Source organism: Myotis myotis, unplaced genomic scaffold, assembly GCF_014108235.1.
Source record: "Myotis myotis isolate mMyoMyo1 unplaced genomic scaffold, mMyoMyo1.p scaffold_m19_p_6, whole genome shotgun sequence".
Classification (NCBI taxonomy): domain Eukaryota; kingdom Metazoa; phylum Chordata; class Mammalia; order Chiroptera; family Vespertilionidae; genus Myotis; species Myotis myotis.
Genome location: NW_023416368.1, coordinates 12,074,223 through 12,090,034, shown reverse-complemented (window position 1 = coordinate 12,090,034; position 15,812 = coordinate 12,074,223). Strand labels below are relative to the sequence as shown.

The following is a 15,812-nucleotide window of genomic DNA, read 5'->3' as shown; positions in this document are numbered from 1 at the left end:
GGAGGAGAGAATGAACAATGACTGATAATGGGTATGGGGTTTATTTTGAGATGGGCAAATGTAGGTTTACAGTTGTTCCTATGGAAAAAGATATGCAGGTTATGATTATAATAATACAAGAATAAACTTGAACTCACAACCGTAAACCTCCTTTGCCCATGCTTGTATGTATATGTGAAATCTAAAGAGCAAAATAAACAAACAAACGAACAAACAAAATAGAAACAGACTCACACATATAGAGAACAGACTGACAGTTGTTAGAGGGGAGGGGTGTTGGGGGCTGGGTGAAAAGTGTGATGGTATATGAGGACACATTTGTAATACCTTAACTAATAAAAAAAAAAAAAGTGTGATGGTATTAAGAAGTAAAAATAGGTTATTACAAATAGTCACAGAGATGTAGCTTATAGCAAAGGGAATATAGTCAACAATATCATGACAGCTACTATGTAACGGGCCAGGTGGGTACTTGAAACATTGGAGGGACCACGCGAATGTAAAGTACATGATTTTCTAACCACTTTGCTGTACATCTGAAACTAATACAGAATAATATAGAATGTAAATTATAATTGAAAATAAAAAATAACAAATATATTTAGTCATTGATGTCAGCAGTGCCATAAGTTATAATTTATCTTTGAAGATTACACAGAAAATAGTATCTAACAATTATTGAGCCCTTACATGTGCTCTTTTCAAGCATTAGTTCAATTAATTCTCACAACAACCTTTGACTTTGAGGTGGTACTGTTATTATTTCCCAACTACTGGAGTCACCCTTATCTGCAGGGGTATGTTTCAAGACCTCCCAAAAAATGCCTGAAATCATAGATAGTATAATAAAAGCCTGGGTCCTGGGTGCTGGAGGAAAACCGGTGCCAGCAGCCAGGGGAAGGAAGGCCTATTGCACAAATCTCTTCATGCAACAGGCCCCTAGTCCTAAATAAAAGCCTAATATGCTAACAGTCTGGTTATCCATTCAACCAATCAAAGTGTAATATGCTAATGATATGCTAAGGCCACTCAACTGCTTGCTATGACGTGCACTGACCACCAGAGGGCAGATGCTCCAACCAATAGGTTAGCTTGCTGCTGGGGTCCAGCCAATCCGGACTGAGATGGGCCAGAGCCCCTGAAGCCCTCCCTCCTCCCTCTCCACCTGCCCAACCTCCCTAGTCCCTCCCCCCAACCCCCATCATGCATGGGTGGGGTCCCTCTGCCCAGCCTGTGCCCTCTAACAATCTGGGACCCCTCGGGGGATGTTGGAGAGCCAATTTCAGCTGATCTGCAGGCCAAGTCGAGGGACCCCACTGGTGCATGAATTCGTGTACCAGGCTTCTAGTAACTAATAATAAAATAGGGCAATTATAACAACACACTGTAATAACATGTATGTGAGTGTGGTCTGTCTCTCAAAATAACTTATTGTGCTGTACTCACCCGCTTCGTGTGATGCTGTGAGATGACGCAGCGCGGACGTGATGAGAGGAAGTGAGGTGAGTGACGCAGGCTGTGGCGAAGCATGAGGCCGGGATGGATGTATCGTCAGGAGGGCCCTCCGTCCCACAAAGGCAAGGCCTTTTCCATCTTAACGGAGCACTTATCACAGACTGTGACCAGAACTTCCGCAGTTTGAGGCGCGACAGCAAAACTAGCACAAATTTCTTGTTTCTTTCTCACAATTTCACAGCTCGAGTGGGAGGTTAGTTCTTACCCTAAATTTTAGCAATCTGAGCATACAATTTTTCCCCCATTTCTTGTTAAGGTAAGAACCTTCACCTTTTCCATTAAGGGAAGCACTTCACGGCTTCTCTTCGGCATATCCGAGTTGCCAGAATCGCCGCTCTCACACTTTGGGGTCGTTATTAAGTAAATAAGGGTGACTTGGCCCCAGCTACCTGCCTGTGGGCCTGATCCCGGGGCCTGAGGGCGGGCGCGTCTGCAGCGTGGGCACGCTGACGTGGGCACGGTGACATGGGCGCGTCTGCTGCGTGGGCACGCTGACGTGGGCGCGTCTGCAGCATGGGCACGCTCACGTGGGCACGCTGACATGGGCGCGTCTGCAGTGTGGGCACGCTGACGTGGGCGCGTCTGCTGCGTGGGCACGCTGACGTGGGCGCGTCTGCAGCGTGGGCACGCTGACGTGGGCAGGGTACGCTGACGTGAGCAGGACTCATGTCCAGGACAGGGCCGAGCGCGACTCGCGAGATTTCATCACGCCACTCGGGACAGTATGCAATGTAACACGAATTGTCTATTTCTTCGGTTCTCCGTTTAATATTTTCAGACAGAAAACCGAAACTTCAGAGAACAAAACTGCAGGTGGGGGCGACCACGGCAAAATACGCCAAGTACTGAGGTTATGAACTCGCAACTGAGAAAACTGACATCCAAATTGTAGCCTATCCCTTTGTGTCTCAACCAAACCACTGCTTTTCGTTATTAAACATTCTTCTACAAGACCAGGCTTGGCAGGAGATTTACTTATTTCAAAAATAATAATAACTGTTTCAGGGCTATTTGGCAGTATTATTTATCACATGCAAATATTTTCATGCTCACACAAACTGTATTTATGGCTTCATAATGTAAATACATGTACATTTCCATTGGAAATAGAAACTTCTATAATGTGCCTTAAAGTATTTATTCTGTTTGAGCTAAATCTGTGCATGGGTGACTTCCAACAAAAGCTAGATATTTTAAGACGTCTTGAGCCAATTGATGCCTTGTTCCATCATATTTTAACTACATAGAGGTACAAAAAAATGCGGGGTTTTTTTTGTTATTCTTATGTCAGCTCTGATATAAAGCTCCTAAACTTGACAGAACAGGATATTTTAAATTAAAAAAAAAAAATAGTCCTTTGAATAATTTGAAACTGGAAATTGTGAATATAAAATCGATATAGAAACAAACACATAAAAGACTTGGTGATATTTCTTTACATCTATTAAAAAAATTTTAAGCAAGCTAAATACACAGAATTTCTGCTCCTTTACGCTGCTTGTTTCCATTGTAGTCTGTGGGTATTTGATCAGAAGCTTCTAGAACAATACAGTGAACCGAATATAAATCGTCTTAGTGTCATAGAGGCCTTAGATTGGAGGGAGGGAGGGGGGGAGGAGAGAGAGAGAGAGAGAGAGAGAGAGAGAGAGAGAGAGAGAGAAAGAGAGAGAGAGATTTGTTGCTCAGTCTCCAGGCCATGATTTCTCCTAAGGCCATTTTCTTCTGAGCTTCACTCCTCCTGTACTTAAATGTTGTTGATGAAGAAAAAAGTATGAAGATGGCAGCTGAATATTTCATCGAGTCTGGGAAATACACTACAGGTCAGCCATTTGACTCAGAGAAACTCATTATTAAATATACACATCTTTAAAGTCATAGTTAATAAAGGACTCATTAATTTCCTTTACAAGAGTACATAACTGAGTCTTACATTTGCACATTTTGCTAATTAGGTCTTTTAAATTATTTAAATTATAGTCTGTATTCCAATATTATGGACTTAAAATGACGGTGAGGGTGGGAGGAAGAGAAAAGGTAAAGAGTGTCCATTTGACTTGACTAATCAGTTTTTCTTCAGTGCTATTGAAACTGTTTTTTATGTACGGAATTTTTCTATCTTAATACAAAGTAACATGATCCTAATGTGAGAAAAAAAACATTTTATTACATAAAATTTTTATCTAAAATCTCACGTGAAAATTTCCAGTACCAATAACGTCTAGAAATTAACATATGCAATTTAGATACTTTTAGTGTCAAATAAATAATTCTAATACTCTGATTCTAGGCTGAGAATAGAAGACTAAGACAATAGAGAAAACACAATCAACTGTATGTTTAAGGAAGACATTTCAAAAGAAATGTTAGTGATTTAATAATTTATCAAGTACTTACTGTGTTATGGGCACATTATTTAATCTTCTCAGTAACCATATGAACAAAATACTTTTACTTATTATTTTTGAGAAATGTTTTCTCTAGTCAATAGCCTGTGATTTGAAAATAAGTCAGTTTTATTCCAAAGTCTAATGTTTATTCTGTCCATAGGACGATATGCTCCACAAGGCCAGGGACCAGTATATTTTGTTCTCCACTGGCACGTTTTATGTGTTCAAAAGATATTAGTGAACAAATGCCTGTGTATGTACATTTCTAATTTTGTTATTAAAATCCACAAAGAGAAACACATAATTTTGTAAACTCACAAATTATTTTAATAAGTACTTTTTAAGTGTTTTACATTGCCCACTAATACTCATTGCATAGTTTATTTTCAAGGAGAACCAAGGCCACTTCCCCATTTGCAAGGCCGCACTTTGTCAAACTGACCTGATTATGTGGTTGAAATATTATTCTGCAGCATTAACTTTTCCTCCCCAGTTGTCCCTCCCGCTCCTCCCCACAACTCTGTCCTCATTTCAGGACTTGGTTCTGTGGCATTGCCCCAGGGAAGGGCAAGGTAGGGCAAACAGAGTTGCCAGCAAGTCTTTCAGATTTTCACTTTGTGAAAACCCAGATAATCACTAACTAGGAAGAAGCCATCAGAATAGAGACATTCAAGTACAGACCCTGAAAACTGACAAATGACTCCTTGCTCACGAGTCCTTCTAATGTAGACCTTTCTCATTTGTGGCCATCTGGGAGAGAGAAGAGAGGGAGGGAGCTCAGAAAGGCTTCAAACATTATTTTCCCACTAACTCAGCACAGACTCACAATCAGAGGTTGAGTTCACTTACAGTAAATAAAAAGAACAACAATGGAAGGGGGTAAGAGATCAACCAAAGGACTTGTATGCATGCATATAAGCATAACCAATGGACATAAGACACTGGGTGGTAGGGGAGGCCAGGGGACTGTCAAGGGCGGGGGGGAAAAAGGACACATATGTAATATCCTTTGTAATACTTTAAGCAATAAAACAATAATAAAAAAAAAGAACAACAATGCTTCACACACAGACCTGTGAACTGAGATTCACAGTCACTACAATTATTTTGCCCATGTATTCCTCTTAAACAGGGGTCCTCAAACTACAGCCCGCCGAAAACATTTGTTTTTTTACTTCAAAATAAGATAGGTGTAGTGTGCACAGGAATTTGTTCATAGTTTGTTTGTTTTTTAAACTATAGTCCGGCCCTCCAAAGGTCTGAGGGACAGTGAACTGGCCCCCTGTTTAAAAAGTTTGAGGACCCCTGCTTAAGAGTCAACCACAGCTTTTCATTTTAAGCCATTGAAAAACTACTAATTTTTCTATTTCAATTGGCTTAAAACATCCAACTCAGAAAACCGGTATAAGACCAAGGATTTATGTAGCCCAACTCCACTCTTAAACCAAGTATACAAAAAAGCAAAACAAGGCAAGGATCAATTGATTTCCACAGCTCACCAAGAGAAGTTTCTGGACTTTAATAAACTAGCCCGTAAAAAAACCACCACCTCTCCATTTGAAATGAAAACGCAGACTTTTTTTTTTTACTTTTTTTTGGTAACTAGCCAAGGTACTTTTAGAAGTTGGGGTAGAACCGCTGTGCTAAACCTCAAGGAACAAGAAGTCCCAGTACATTCGGGAATGGCACGCTGGCCAATCCGGCCGCCGCAGACACCTGGCCCGGCCAGGATTGGTGCGCGCCGCATGTCCTTCGCCCTCCTCTTCATTGAAGACACCTTGGAAAATTCTCCAATAAGAGACGCTTAGTGGGAGGGGGCGTGGTCTCGAGGGGCGGAGACTTGGCCTCCTCTCTACAGACCCGTCCTCTTTGGTCCGCGGGGCCATCCATCAAATGAACTGCACCAATTAGCGGCGACAAAGCTCCCCTTGCCTAGCAGGAAGGCCCCGCCCTCCGATATATTCCTCGGGAGGCCCGTCGCGGTCCCTTCGGCTCCGAGCGGACCCCGAGGAGGGCAGTGTCGTCTGGGCGGCGCTGCGGAGACCTCCACCCAGGACAGCTCCCCCTCCCCGGGCCTGTGCCCTCTTGCCCGCGAGTCCCCGCGCCTCTAGGACTTCTCGGATTTGATATCGTGGGCGGAGGTGCGAGCAGGCCCGGGGAGGGAAGATTTCAGCGAAGGAGCCGCATTCGCGATCAAGGTGAGCTGGGCCTGCGGGGCTGGCATAGCGGGCGGGGAGGGAGCCAGGCTGGGGCACGGGATGGGGGGTGAGTCCGGCCGCGTCCTTCCCCTCGGGTGGCTAATCCGCTGCTGTCAGCAACAAGTCCGGGCGAGTCCGAGCCCCGAGGGGCGGGGCCCGGTCCGACTTGTCTCAGATCCGCGGGGTCCAAGTGTCAAAGCGGGCAGGCAGGGTCCCAGGGACCAGCCCCGGGGAGAAAGAGTTGAACCCGTCAAGTTAGTGGCTCGTCATCCGCGCCCTCCTTCCGTAACCCGGCGTTGGAGGTCCCCGGCATTCCTGTCTTTCCGTCGTGTAGGGAGGGACCGTGTGTGCGCGTCCAAGACTTAGCGTGGTGCCTGGGACACAAATGTGCAATATTATTAATAAGCAATAAAATGATCAATCCACTTCAATTTATTAATTTAGAAAACTCCCAGCTTCCTCTTGCAGGCTGGATTAGCCTCCCACTCCCTCTGTGCTCCTATAACACTCCTTTCGCTTCCTTTCCTAACACCAGTAAAAGTTCACAGTTATTGAGCACCGTGGGCCAGGCACTGTGCTAAATTCTACATGAATCGTCTTACTTAATCTTCACAGCCAGAGAGACATATTATTGCCTCATTTTACAGACATAGAAGTAAGGTCATTAATATTGCCCAGTGTTGATTAGGCACCTACTGTATGTATAAGCTAAGCTCTATACCCAGGTGACCTCATGTATTCCACACAAGTCAGTGAGGTGGGTAATGATAACCTCATACCCACTTTACAGATGAGGAACTGAGCCCTAAGAAAAATTATCTAACCTGAACAGTTCCCACTGTTAATACATGGCAGAATTTCAAAGTTTTGGTATCTTGTCTAACAACTCATAGTCATCTCTTGACAGTGAATGACTTGAGTAAGTATCTCTTGGAAGGTTTGCAATATTTTAAAATTGCAATGACTTAGATTCACTAGCAGCACTGGGGGAGGGGAAACTTATGTTATCAAGCACTTGGCACAATACAGTGCAGGAAGGGCTATTCTTATCCTTTCTGGGCTTTGTTCTATATATAGATGATAGAGGTCCTCACAACAACTGACTCTCAGAAACTGCTACACCAGCTGAATGCCCTGTTGGAACAGGAGCCAAAATGCCAGCCAAAGGTCTGCGGCTTGAGACTCATTGAATCTGCTTATGATAAAGGCCTCAGGATGACTGCAAGACTGAGGGACTTTGAAGTGAAGGATCTCCTTAGTCTAACTCAGTTCTTCGGCTTCGACACAGAGACATTTTCTCTGGCTGTGAATTTACTGGACAGATTCCTGTCCAAAATGAAGGTATGTTTAAAGCTACATTACCCTGAGTATTTTGTTTTTTTATTCTCGCCCGAGGATATGTTTTATTGATTTTAGAGAAAGAGAGAGAAATATGGATCAGTTGTCTCCCATATGTGCATAGACCAGGAATCAAACCCACAAGCTAGGTACGTGCCCTGACCAGGAATTGAACCCGCAATCTTTTGGTGTATGAGACAGTGTTCCAACCAACTGAGCCACCCAGCCAGGGATACCCTGAGTGTTTAGTTTTGCTCAATGTTTTAGAGATGGAATTGCTAGCTTTGGGTTGGTATTTATAAACTTGACCTTTTTTATTTTCAGCAGGTAGCCCAAGAATTCTCTGTACTACAGCACTGATGAATACTTTTTTTTTTTTAAATCAAGAGTAATGCATTATTTATTAGATTTAACTTCTGACACTGAAACATAGTCTAATACCAAATCATTAATTGCAGTCTCCCAGTAGGAGAGTTGGCTGTTATTTTTAAAAATCTTTCTTGATAGGTTGGGTGTTTTCACTTTTTTTTTTTTTTTTTTTAAATGTGTTAGCATCAGAATGCTAGGTTGTGATTAATAATTAGAGATGTTATCAACCACTTGGTCAATAAAGTATATTGATCTCCACTCATATATAAAGTTATACTTGTTTTAGCCTTAGACATACTCAAGTCTTGCTTATGTTTGGCATTTCCAGCATCTGCTTAAATAGAGTATCTTCTGATGGAGCAGCATTTACATAATTATTTCCCTACATTTGGATAAGCAGGATATCGATATATCTTTCAGAGCTAGCTTAGCTGTTAAAAATACATCTGCCTTCTCTGTGTGCCCATGGTCATTGGTAGATAATGAGATAATCTGACAGTTGGAATAAAACTCATCTTTTAGTTCTCGATACCTAACACAATGTCTCCTATATAGGAGGAACTCAATAATGTATTTGTTGAATTGGATGGCTCAAGAAATTTGTTGAATAGGTTAATTATGCAACTCTTTAGACAGCATGTGCAAGCATTATCTTTAAATCTATAAATGTTGCACAGATGAGTAAGATACATCTATCCCTTAAGTTATGTGCTATAGTATTTTAAACAGGTGTTATTACAAAGAAAACATCCTGGAAAAACACAACATTCTGGAAAGAAATTTTGTGTGTAAGCTGTAAGGTGTTTCAGTCCTCATCTAAGCCTTTGACCAGTTAACTTATTTAGTCCAACTAGAACAGAGCACTTATAGTTTTATAGTGATTTAAAAAAATAAAGAATTTTTATTTGCTGAACCCAAACATTATACTGCAACTTAGTCCAGTTACTCCAAATTTGGTTCCAAGTGGGGTGCATTGTATTGTCAGGCCACAGTTGACTTGTTAATTCCTTTAGAGATGACAAATATACCTCAAAGGTTCATTTTCATAATGATGGGTCTGAGTTCTAGATTATCTTTTTTTTTAAATTGAAATAAGGTAAAGACATGGACTTATTGTCTTTTTTAGGTTCAGCCCAAGCACCTTGGGTGTGTTGGACTAAGCTGCTTCTACCTGGCTGTAAAATCAATAGAAGAGGAAAGGAACGTCCCATTGGCAAGTGACTTGATCCGAATAAGCCAGTATAGGTTCACCGTTTCAGACCTGATGAGAATGGAGAAGATTGTATTGGAGAAAGTGTGTTGGAAAGTCAAAGCTACTACTGCCTTTCAATTTCTGCAACTCTATTACTCACTCATTCAAGAGAACTCGCCATTTGAAAGGTATGTAATCCTTGTCTTGAACCAAGGCTTTTTGGAATTTAGAATGTTATTGTCCGGATGATGCTTAAAATCAATATCCTGGGAGAATTCCTATCAAAGGACCTGCAGCTCCTTGAATTTCTCTTCACTGTCCCGCAGAAATGAGACTTTCAGTTGCCAAGAGCCTCTGGAAGTATGTGAAGGCTAACTCTTGAGACTAAAGGATATTTCACCTTTTACTTATATTTCATTTTCCATTTATAGACTAGTTAATTTATAGAACTAGTAGGTATGCATCTAACAGATTACTGGAAAAAGGAACTTCAGTAGATTCAGAAATAGATTAAAATCCAAAAAACCATAGTGAAGGCCTGGGGTAGGAGGCGGGTGCGGGCTAGAAGGGATCAATGGGGGAAAAACGGGGACATCTGTAATACTTTCAACAATAAAGATTATTTTAAGTTAAAAAAGATAAAAAGGAACCTTGTTAGTTATGGCATGATACTTTTTATTTTTTTGCCCCAAATGACTTAAAATTTATGTTTGCTATCCTTAAGGAGTTAGTTACTTATTTTTAAGGAGTTCATGTCTTTGAGGGAAGAGGAATTGTTTACTTCAAATAATTTATTTTCTGTGTGTATAAACTTAAACTTTAAAATTGACTTCAGTGTCTTTCTAAAAATTTGACTTTTGACTAGATGTAAAATTATCTACATAAAATTAATCTCATTTTCTTTTTAAAGGAGGAATAGCCTTAATTTTGAAAGATTAGAAGCTCAACTTAAGGCATGCCACTGCAGGATCCTATTTTCTAAAGCAAGGGTAAATATTTTATGTACCTGTTTATGTACCTATTTATGTACCTGTTTTTATAGTCAACATTTACCTTAAATTTTTTTCTTTTAGCCTTCTGTGTTGGCATTGTCTATCATTGCATTGGAGATCCAAGCACAGAAGTGTGTAGAGTTAACCGAAGTCGTAGAATGTCTTCAGAAACATTCCAAGGTATGTCAAGGTCATTCCTGTTAACAGCTGTAAAAGAAACTAATACACTTGTACTGTCTCCTGAACTAAAATGAGGTATCATGTGTTTGAAACTTGAGTAGCTTCAAATATTTTGACAAGGAAAGAGACATGTTAATAAGATTACAAGTATTACTGTAGTTAAATACCATAAAACTTTTAATTGAGTAGTAATTTTTTAAAATTTATGCACAGATAAATGGCAGAGATTTGACCTTCTGGCAAGAGCTCGTATCCAAGTGTTTAACTGAATATTCATCAAACAAGTGCTCCAAACCAAATGTTCAGAAGTTGAAATGGATTGTTTCTGGGCGGACTGCACGGCAATTGAAGCATAGTTACTACAGAATAACCCACCTTCCAACAATTCCTGAAACGGTTCCTTAATTGGTAAATTGGGTTCATAGTTATTTCCCATATAGAGAAATTTTTATAATGCTATAATTTTCTTCTATAATTCAAGAATTAAAATCGGAATTATTTTCCAAACAAAAATGGAATTGGACTACAAAGGGGATAATGACTTCACTGATCTAGTCAGCTAATATTTTAGGGCATTAACTACGTTCAAAGCACAACACCCTAACAATAAGGAAATACCCAACCTTGGGTATGCAACTTAGCCATTTCATTACATTATCAGCTTAGGAAACAGCATCCTGTTGAATAACTGGAATTTTAAAAGTAGCACTAAGCTCAGTTGGCATAGTTCAGTGGTTGAGCATTGACCTAGGAACCAAGAGGTCACCGTTCGATTCCAGATCAGGGCACATGGCCGGGTTGTGGGCTCGATCCCAATGTGAGGAGTGCAGGAGGCAGACAATCAATGATTCTCTCTCATCATTGATGTTTCTCTCTCTCTGTCCCTCTCCCTTCCTCTCTGAAGTCAATAAAAATCTATTTAAAATATAATAATAAAAAATAAAAGCACTAAAACAGTAATATTTAATTGAACATCATTCATTTTGCTTTATGTAGACTCAAACTCTGGCTCATTTAAAGTTACACAAGCCTGAGCAGGACAATAGGGCCAAAAGTTTGAACCATATATGAACTAGTTTGAGATTACCTTATATGCAAAATCAGTATGGTCTTGGATGTTGTATTTAAAGAAAAAGTTAAGTTATGCCAGATAGTCTTCACATTGGGTGTTTGGAAACCAGCAGGTTACACTATAGTTTGTATCATTGCTATAGCAGTTGGAACCCTGAAAAGTTGTTACATGCCTGATTGTCATTGACATATATTCTTGCCATCTAAATATAACTCACTGTGATATTTTCCTATTCAAAACTCAACGTTAACATTTAACACACCTACGTGTGACCTGATTATGAATCTTAGATATGAGCAGTAAGTCATTTTTAACAGTAATACTTATGTTTGGCAAACTTCTGATAACTTGATTTTTTGTTTGTTTAAATAGGATTATACAGCAACAAAAACTTCTCTGAAGCCTTTCGCCACAATCCTGAAGGATGGATTCCATAGTGTTATAGTGGATTTAAGCTGTGAATCCTCAAAACATCGTAACTGGATTAGCATTGATGTTCTCAGATTTGGGAAAACTGCCTAATTAACATTATGCTATAGTGGAATTATGCTTAAATTTGAATTCAGCTGAGGCATACAAACAAAGCCAAGTCCATAATGTGAAATGTTAATGAAAAATCTGGGAAGGTAAACTGTGAATCTTCATTTCTAACATTGATCCAACTTTCTATATTGGGTCAGTAAATTTAGGAGGTATTAAAAATGGTAACCTACTTAATTTAAATTTTAAATTATGAGGTTTACATCAAAACCAATATTTCACAAATGCACTTTTAAGACATTATAAGGGTCACTATTTTAGGCAGTGAATATGGTTTCTTAGCACCCATAATGCAAGTAATAGATTATCCAGAGATGTGGACTTGATTGCTACATGGGAATTACATTCATTTTATATAAAGCAAAACTACATACCTGTTAATCTTGGAGTATTGTCTTTAACATTTTTTCTATAAGACAGGTGATATTTGTGTCCAGGGAAAAAAGTTTTTATGCAAAATCTGCTTCAATATAGTCACATCGAGAAAATTCGTTTTATTGTACTAGTGACTCAAATTAACATCACCCTGAAAACTTGCTCATTTCACACTCCAGAAGTTTTTACTAAGGACTGTTTTTATAAAACTGCCATTGCTTCTAATTTACAACTCTGTTTAAAATGAAGGGACTATGCTTTCACTAATTTTCCCTACTGTGCCAACAGAAGGTTTTAAGTAAATACCCATCTTTGTAATCATGAGGTTGCTGGAAAGTGTTCAGGACTTGCTAGTAAGTCAGTGAATATGAGGAGATCTACAGTGTTAGAAGTGTTACAAACCACTCAGTGCAATGTGTAGCCTGAGTCCATCCAAGATAATTGTGCCCAATGTTGACATCATGTTATGAATAAATATACACTGGAAAATAAACCAAAGAACCACAGTATATCTCATACTTTTGTAAACAATATGTTTTGTAGATAACTTTTCAGTTTTCCCAACAGGCTGATACATTTCAATATTTTAATTACATCCATGTTAATTCTGAGTTTGCAGAGGTAACCTAACCAACTACCATTGTGTTTTAGTACTAAGGGGGATATCCATTTCAATAAAGTGATTGAAATGCACTTCTTTGATGGGTGGTTTTTCTAATGTGTTTCTCTTCTGATTCAATAAACTATTTTGGCAATGTGATGGCAGAACCACAATAAAAAGCTATCTCTACTCAGTCTATTTTTTAAATCCTCACCAGAGGATACTTTTTCCATTGATTTTTAGAGAGTGGAATGGAGGGAAGAGAGAGAGAAACATGAGACACATCGATTGGTTGCCTCCTGCACACAAATGACCGGGCAGGGCTGGAATCTGCAACCCAGGCATATGCCCTTGACCAGGAATCAAACCCGTGACCCTGTGGTGCCCGGGGCCAATGCTCTAACCATTGGTCAACACCAGCCAGGGCTCTACTCAGTAAAGATGGTAGCAGAAAAAAAATCTCTTTAATCATGTAGCCATTATTTACTTGAAGCTTTTACTCTAATGGTTTTCTAAAGTAGACATGATGATAAATATGTTTAATGTGCATTAAAAATTGATTTTTTGCACTGTGGTTATTTTTATCATTTGGATTCATCACTACTATGGATATCCTTAATACAACTTCACCCTTAGATGCAGCCCACCTGAAGTTTTGTGTAAACCCTCTTTACCTAATTAGACAGTATTCCAGATAGTGGTAGTTAACTGCCAAGTATTGTGTTAGATCAACTGGTTATTACTGAACTAAAACAATATTTAATTTTGAACTGTTCACATTTAAATAAAGGAGCCAAAGTAGACACTACAAGGGATTACTGATGAAAGAAAAACTTAAATGTCCCCTTTTGCACTCAACTCAGATTAGATATTTAATAAGCTCTCTTCTCACAAGTGTTATTTTTAAAAAGGTTACTTGAACCTTATCTGTATTTCCAATTAAGCTACATACTACCTCAACAATAGACATTCCTGATCTAATATTTGTGGTTAGCAATAAGTTTTTATTTTCAGGTACTATTGCCAGATATTTTATATGAATCATCTTCATTCAAAATGTATGAAGTTATCCCAATTTACAAATGAACTAGTAAGGTGTGTGGAGGAGGCAGCTGATTGATGTTTTGCTCTCACACTGATGTTTTTCTCCCTTTCTCTAAAACATTCAATAAAAATATCTTTTTAAAAAAATGAAGCATTGGCACATAATGTGGAAATCCTCTAAAACATTATGTTAAGTGTAAGAAGCCAATAAAAAATGATCATATATTATCTATATATATAAAAGCCTAAGCAACTAAATGACTGGTTGACCAGTCACTATAACACACACTGATCACCAGGGGGCAGACACTCAACACAGGAGCCACCTCTTGGTGGTCAGTGCACTCCCACAGTGCTCCGTAGCTCCTCTGCCTCCACCCGATAGAGTCGGTCAACCTCCCATTGCCCCTCCCCCCACTGGCCAACCTCCAACGGCCCCGATCGCTGGACAGGCTGAGGGATCCCACCAGTGCACAAATTCATGCACTGGGCCTCTAGTTATTTCATAAATATAAAATGTTCAGAACAGTTAAATCTGAAATGAAAAGTAAATTAGTGGTTGCTTAGGTCAGGAACTGGGGAGGATGATAGCTAAAAGGCATGGGGTTTCATTTTCAGGCAATGAAAATGGACCATGGTGATGGTTGAATATGTGAGTATACTAAAAACCATTAAATTATACACTTTAAATGGGTAAAATGAATTTTATCACAAGCTATTTTAAAAAAAGATAGCACATGATTCCACTCATGTGGACTTGTTTAAAAGACAAATCTAGTGTAAAGGCATTTTTGTGATTGAACTGTTCAACTCCTGATTTTGGAGGTAACATATTTCTACATGTTAAAATTCACAAAACTACAAACAAAAAAGTTCATTTTACTTTATGTTTATTCAAATTACAAAATATTTTTAAAATGTTAAAATGAGAAGCCAATTAAAAGAAAAAAGCCTCTTCCCCATAATTTCACTCCTAAAGTTATTGGGTAACATGAACATAGGGAGTGGCTGGGCTGCAGTGGCCCACTGTGGAGGGTTAGGGTCCCAGGTGAGAAGGGTATCATTGCTTGGCATAGGGTGCTCGAGCCTAAACACAGTGAGAGAAGGCATTCATTCATACCAACATAGCCTAGAATAGGGAACCAAATCCATTAAGGATAATAGAATCAGGTTTCTCACTGTTGCTGAAAGGAGTTAGAGAGAAAACAAAAATGACCCTAAGAGATTAGAAATGAAAGTGACGATACTAAAAACCAAGTGTGAACACATGGTTTTCTATACATATAAATATAGATGTAAATGTATACACTATACAAACACCAACAGTAACTGCTCACTTCTAAAAACCATTCTCCACAAATGAAAACCAAGATTCCGTGGAAAAATTGCTGATTCTTGGGTTAGGGCCGAGAAAGCATAATAAGCCTCATATGCCTTGTGAAGGATTAAGAAATTGCTCAGGTAATGATGGGGACATGTCAAAAGGACATAGAAGCCACCTAGAATGGTCTGACACTGGACAAATCTAGAAAAATTTTGAGAATCAAAGTAATAATAGATTTTAACCTGCTGAATAAAGTAGGAAATAATGAGTCCATAAAGGTATCAATAAAATGAAAGTTTGATAACAAAATAATTTGAAACTAACTTCCACAAAGTACTCAATTATACACATAAAGAGAGTACAATGAAGACTAGCAGATACCACTTAAACAGTGATCTAAGTAATCACCATAAGAACAACAAATTAACTCATGGTAGGATACAATAAGAACTCAACATCATTTCTTTAACATTCCTACCAAAGATGCAAAACCTGAACCTAATGAAGAAATATCAGACAAAATTCAAATTGAGGAATGTTGTAAAAAAAAAAAGTCTATTGCCGGGGTCCAACCCCAGCAGGTCCAGGGGTCCCCAAAGGTGTGGACGGAGTCGGCGAAGAAGGAATGACATGGAGACAGCGTTCAGTTAATCAGCAGCCTTGCCAGGATCTCCAGCCAGGATCT

General features: G+C 39.3%; 1 protein-coding gene across 1 annotated transcript; it reads left to right on the top strand.

The window, feature by feature from the left end:
• The first annotated feature begins 5,863 nt into the window (after positions 1-5,863).
• CCNG1 (cyclin G1) lies at positions 5,864-12,851 on the top strand. The gene is made up of 7 exons (XM_036313497.1): positions 5,864-6,100; positions 7,178-7,441; positions 8,934-9,187; positions 9,910-9,988; positions 10,073-10,171; positions 10,385-10,579; positions 11,616-12,851. Exons 2-6 carry the CDS (start codon positions 7,178-7,180, stop codon positions 10,574-10,576), a joined length of 888 nt encoding a protein of 295 aa, XP_036169390.1. The 5' UTR covers positions 5,864-6,100; the 3' UTR covers positions 10,577-10,579; positions 11,616-12,851.
• Positions 12,852-15,812: the final 2,961 nt, after the last annotated feature.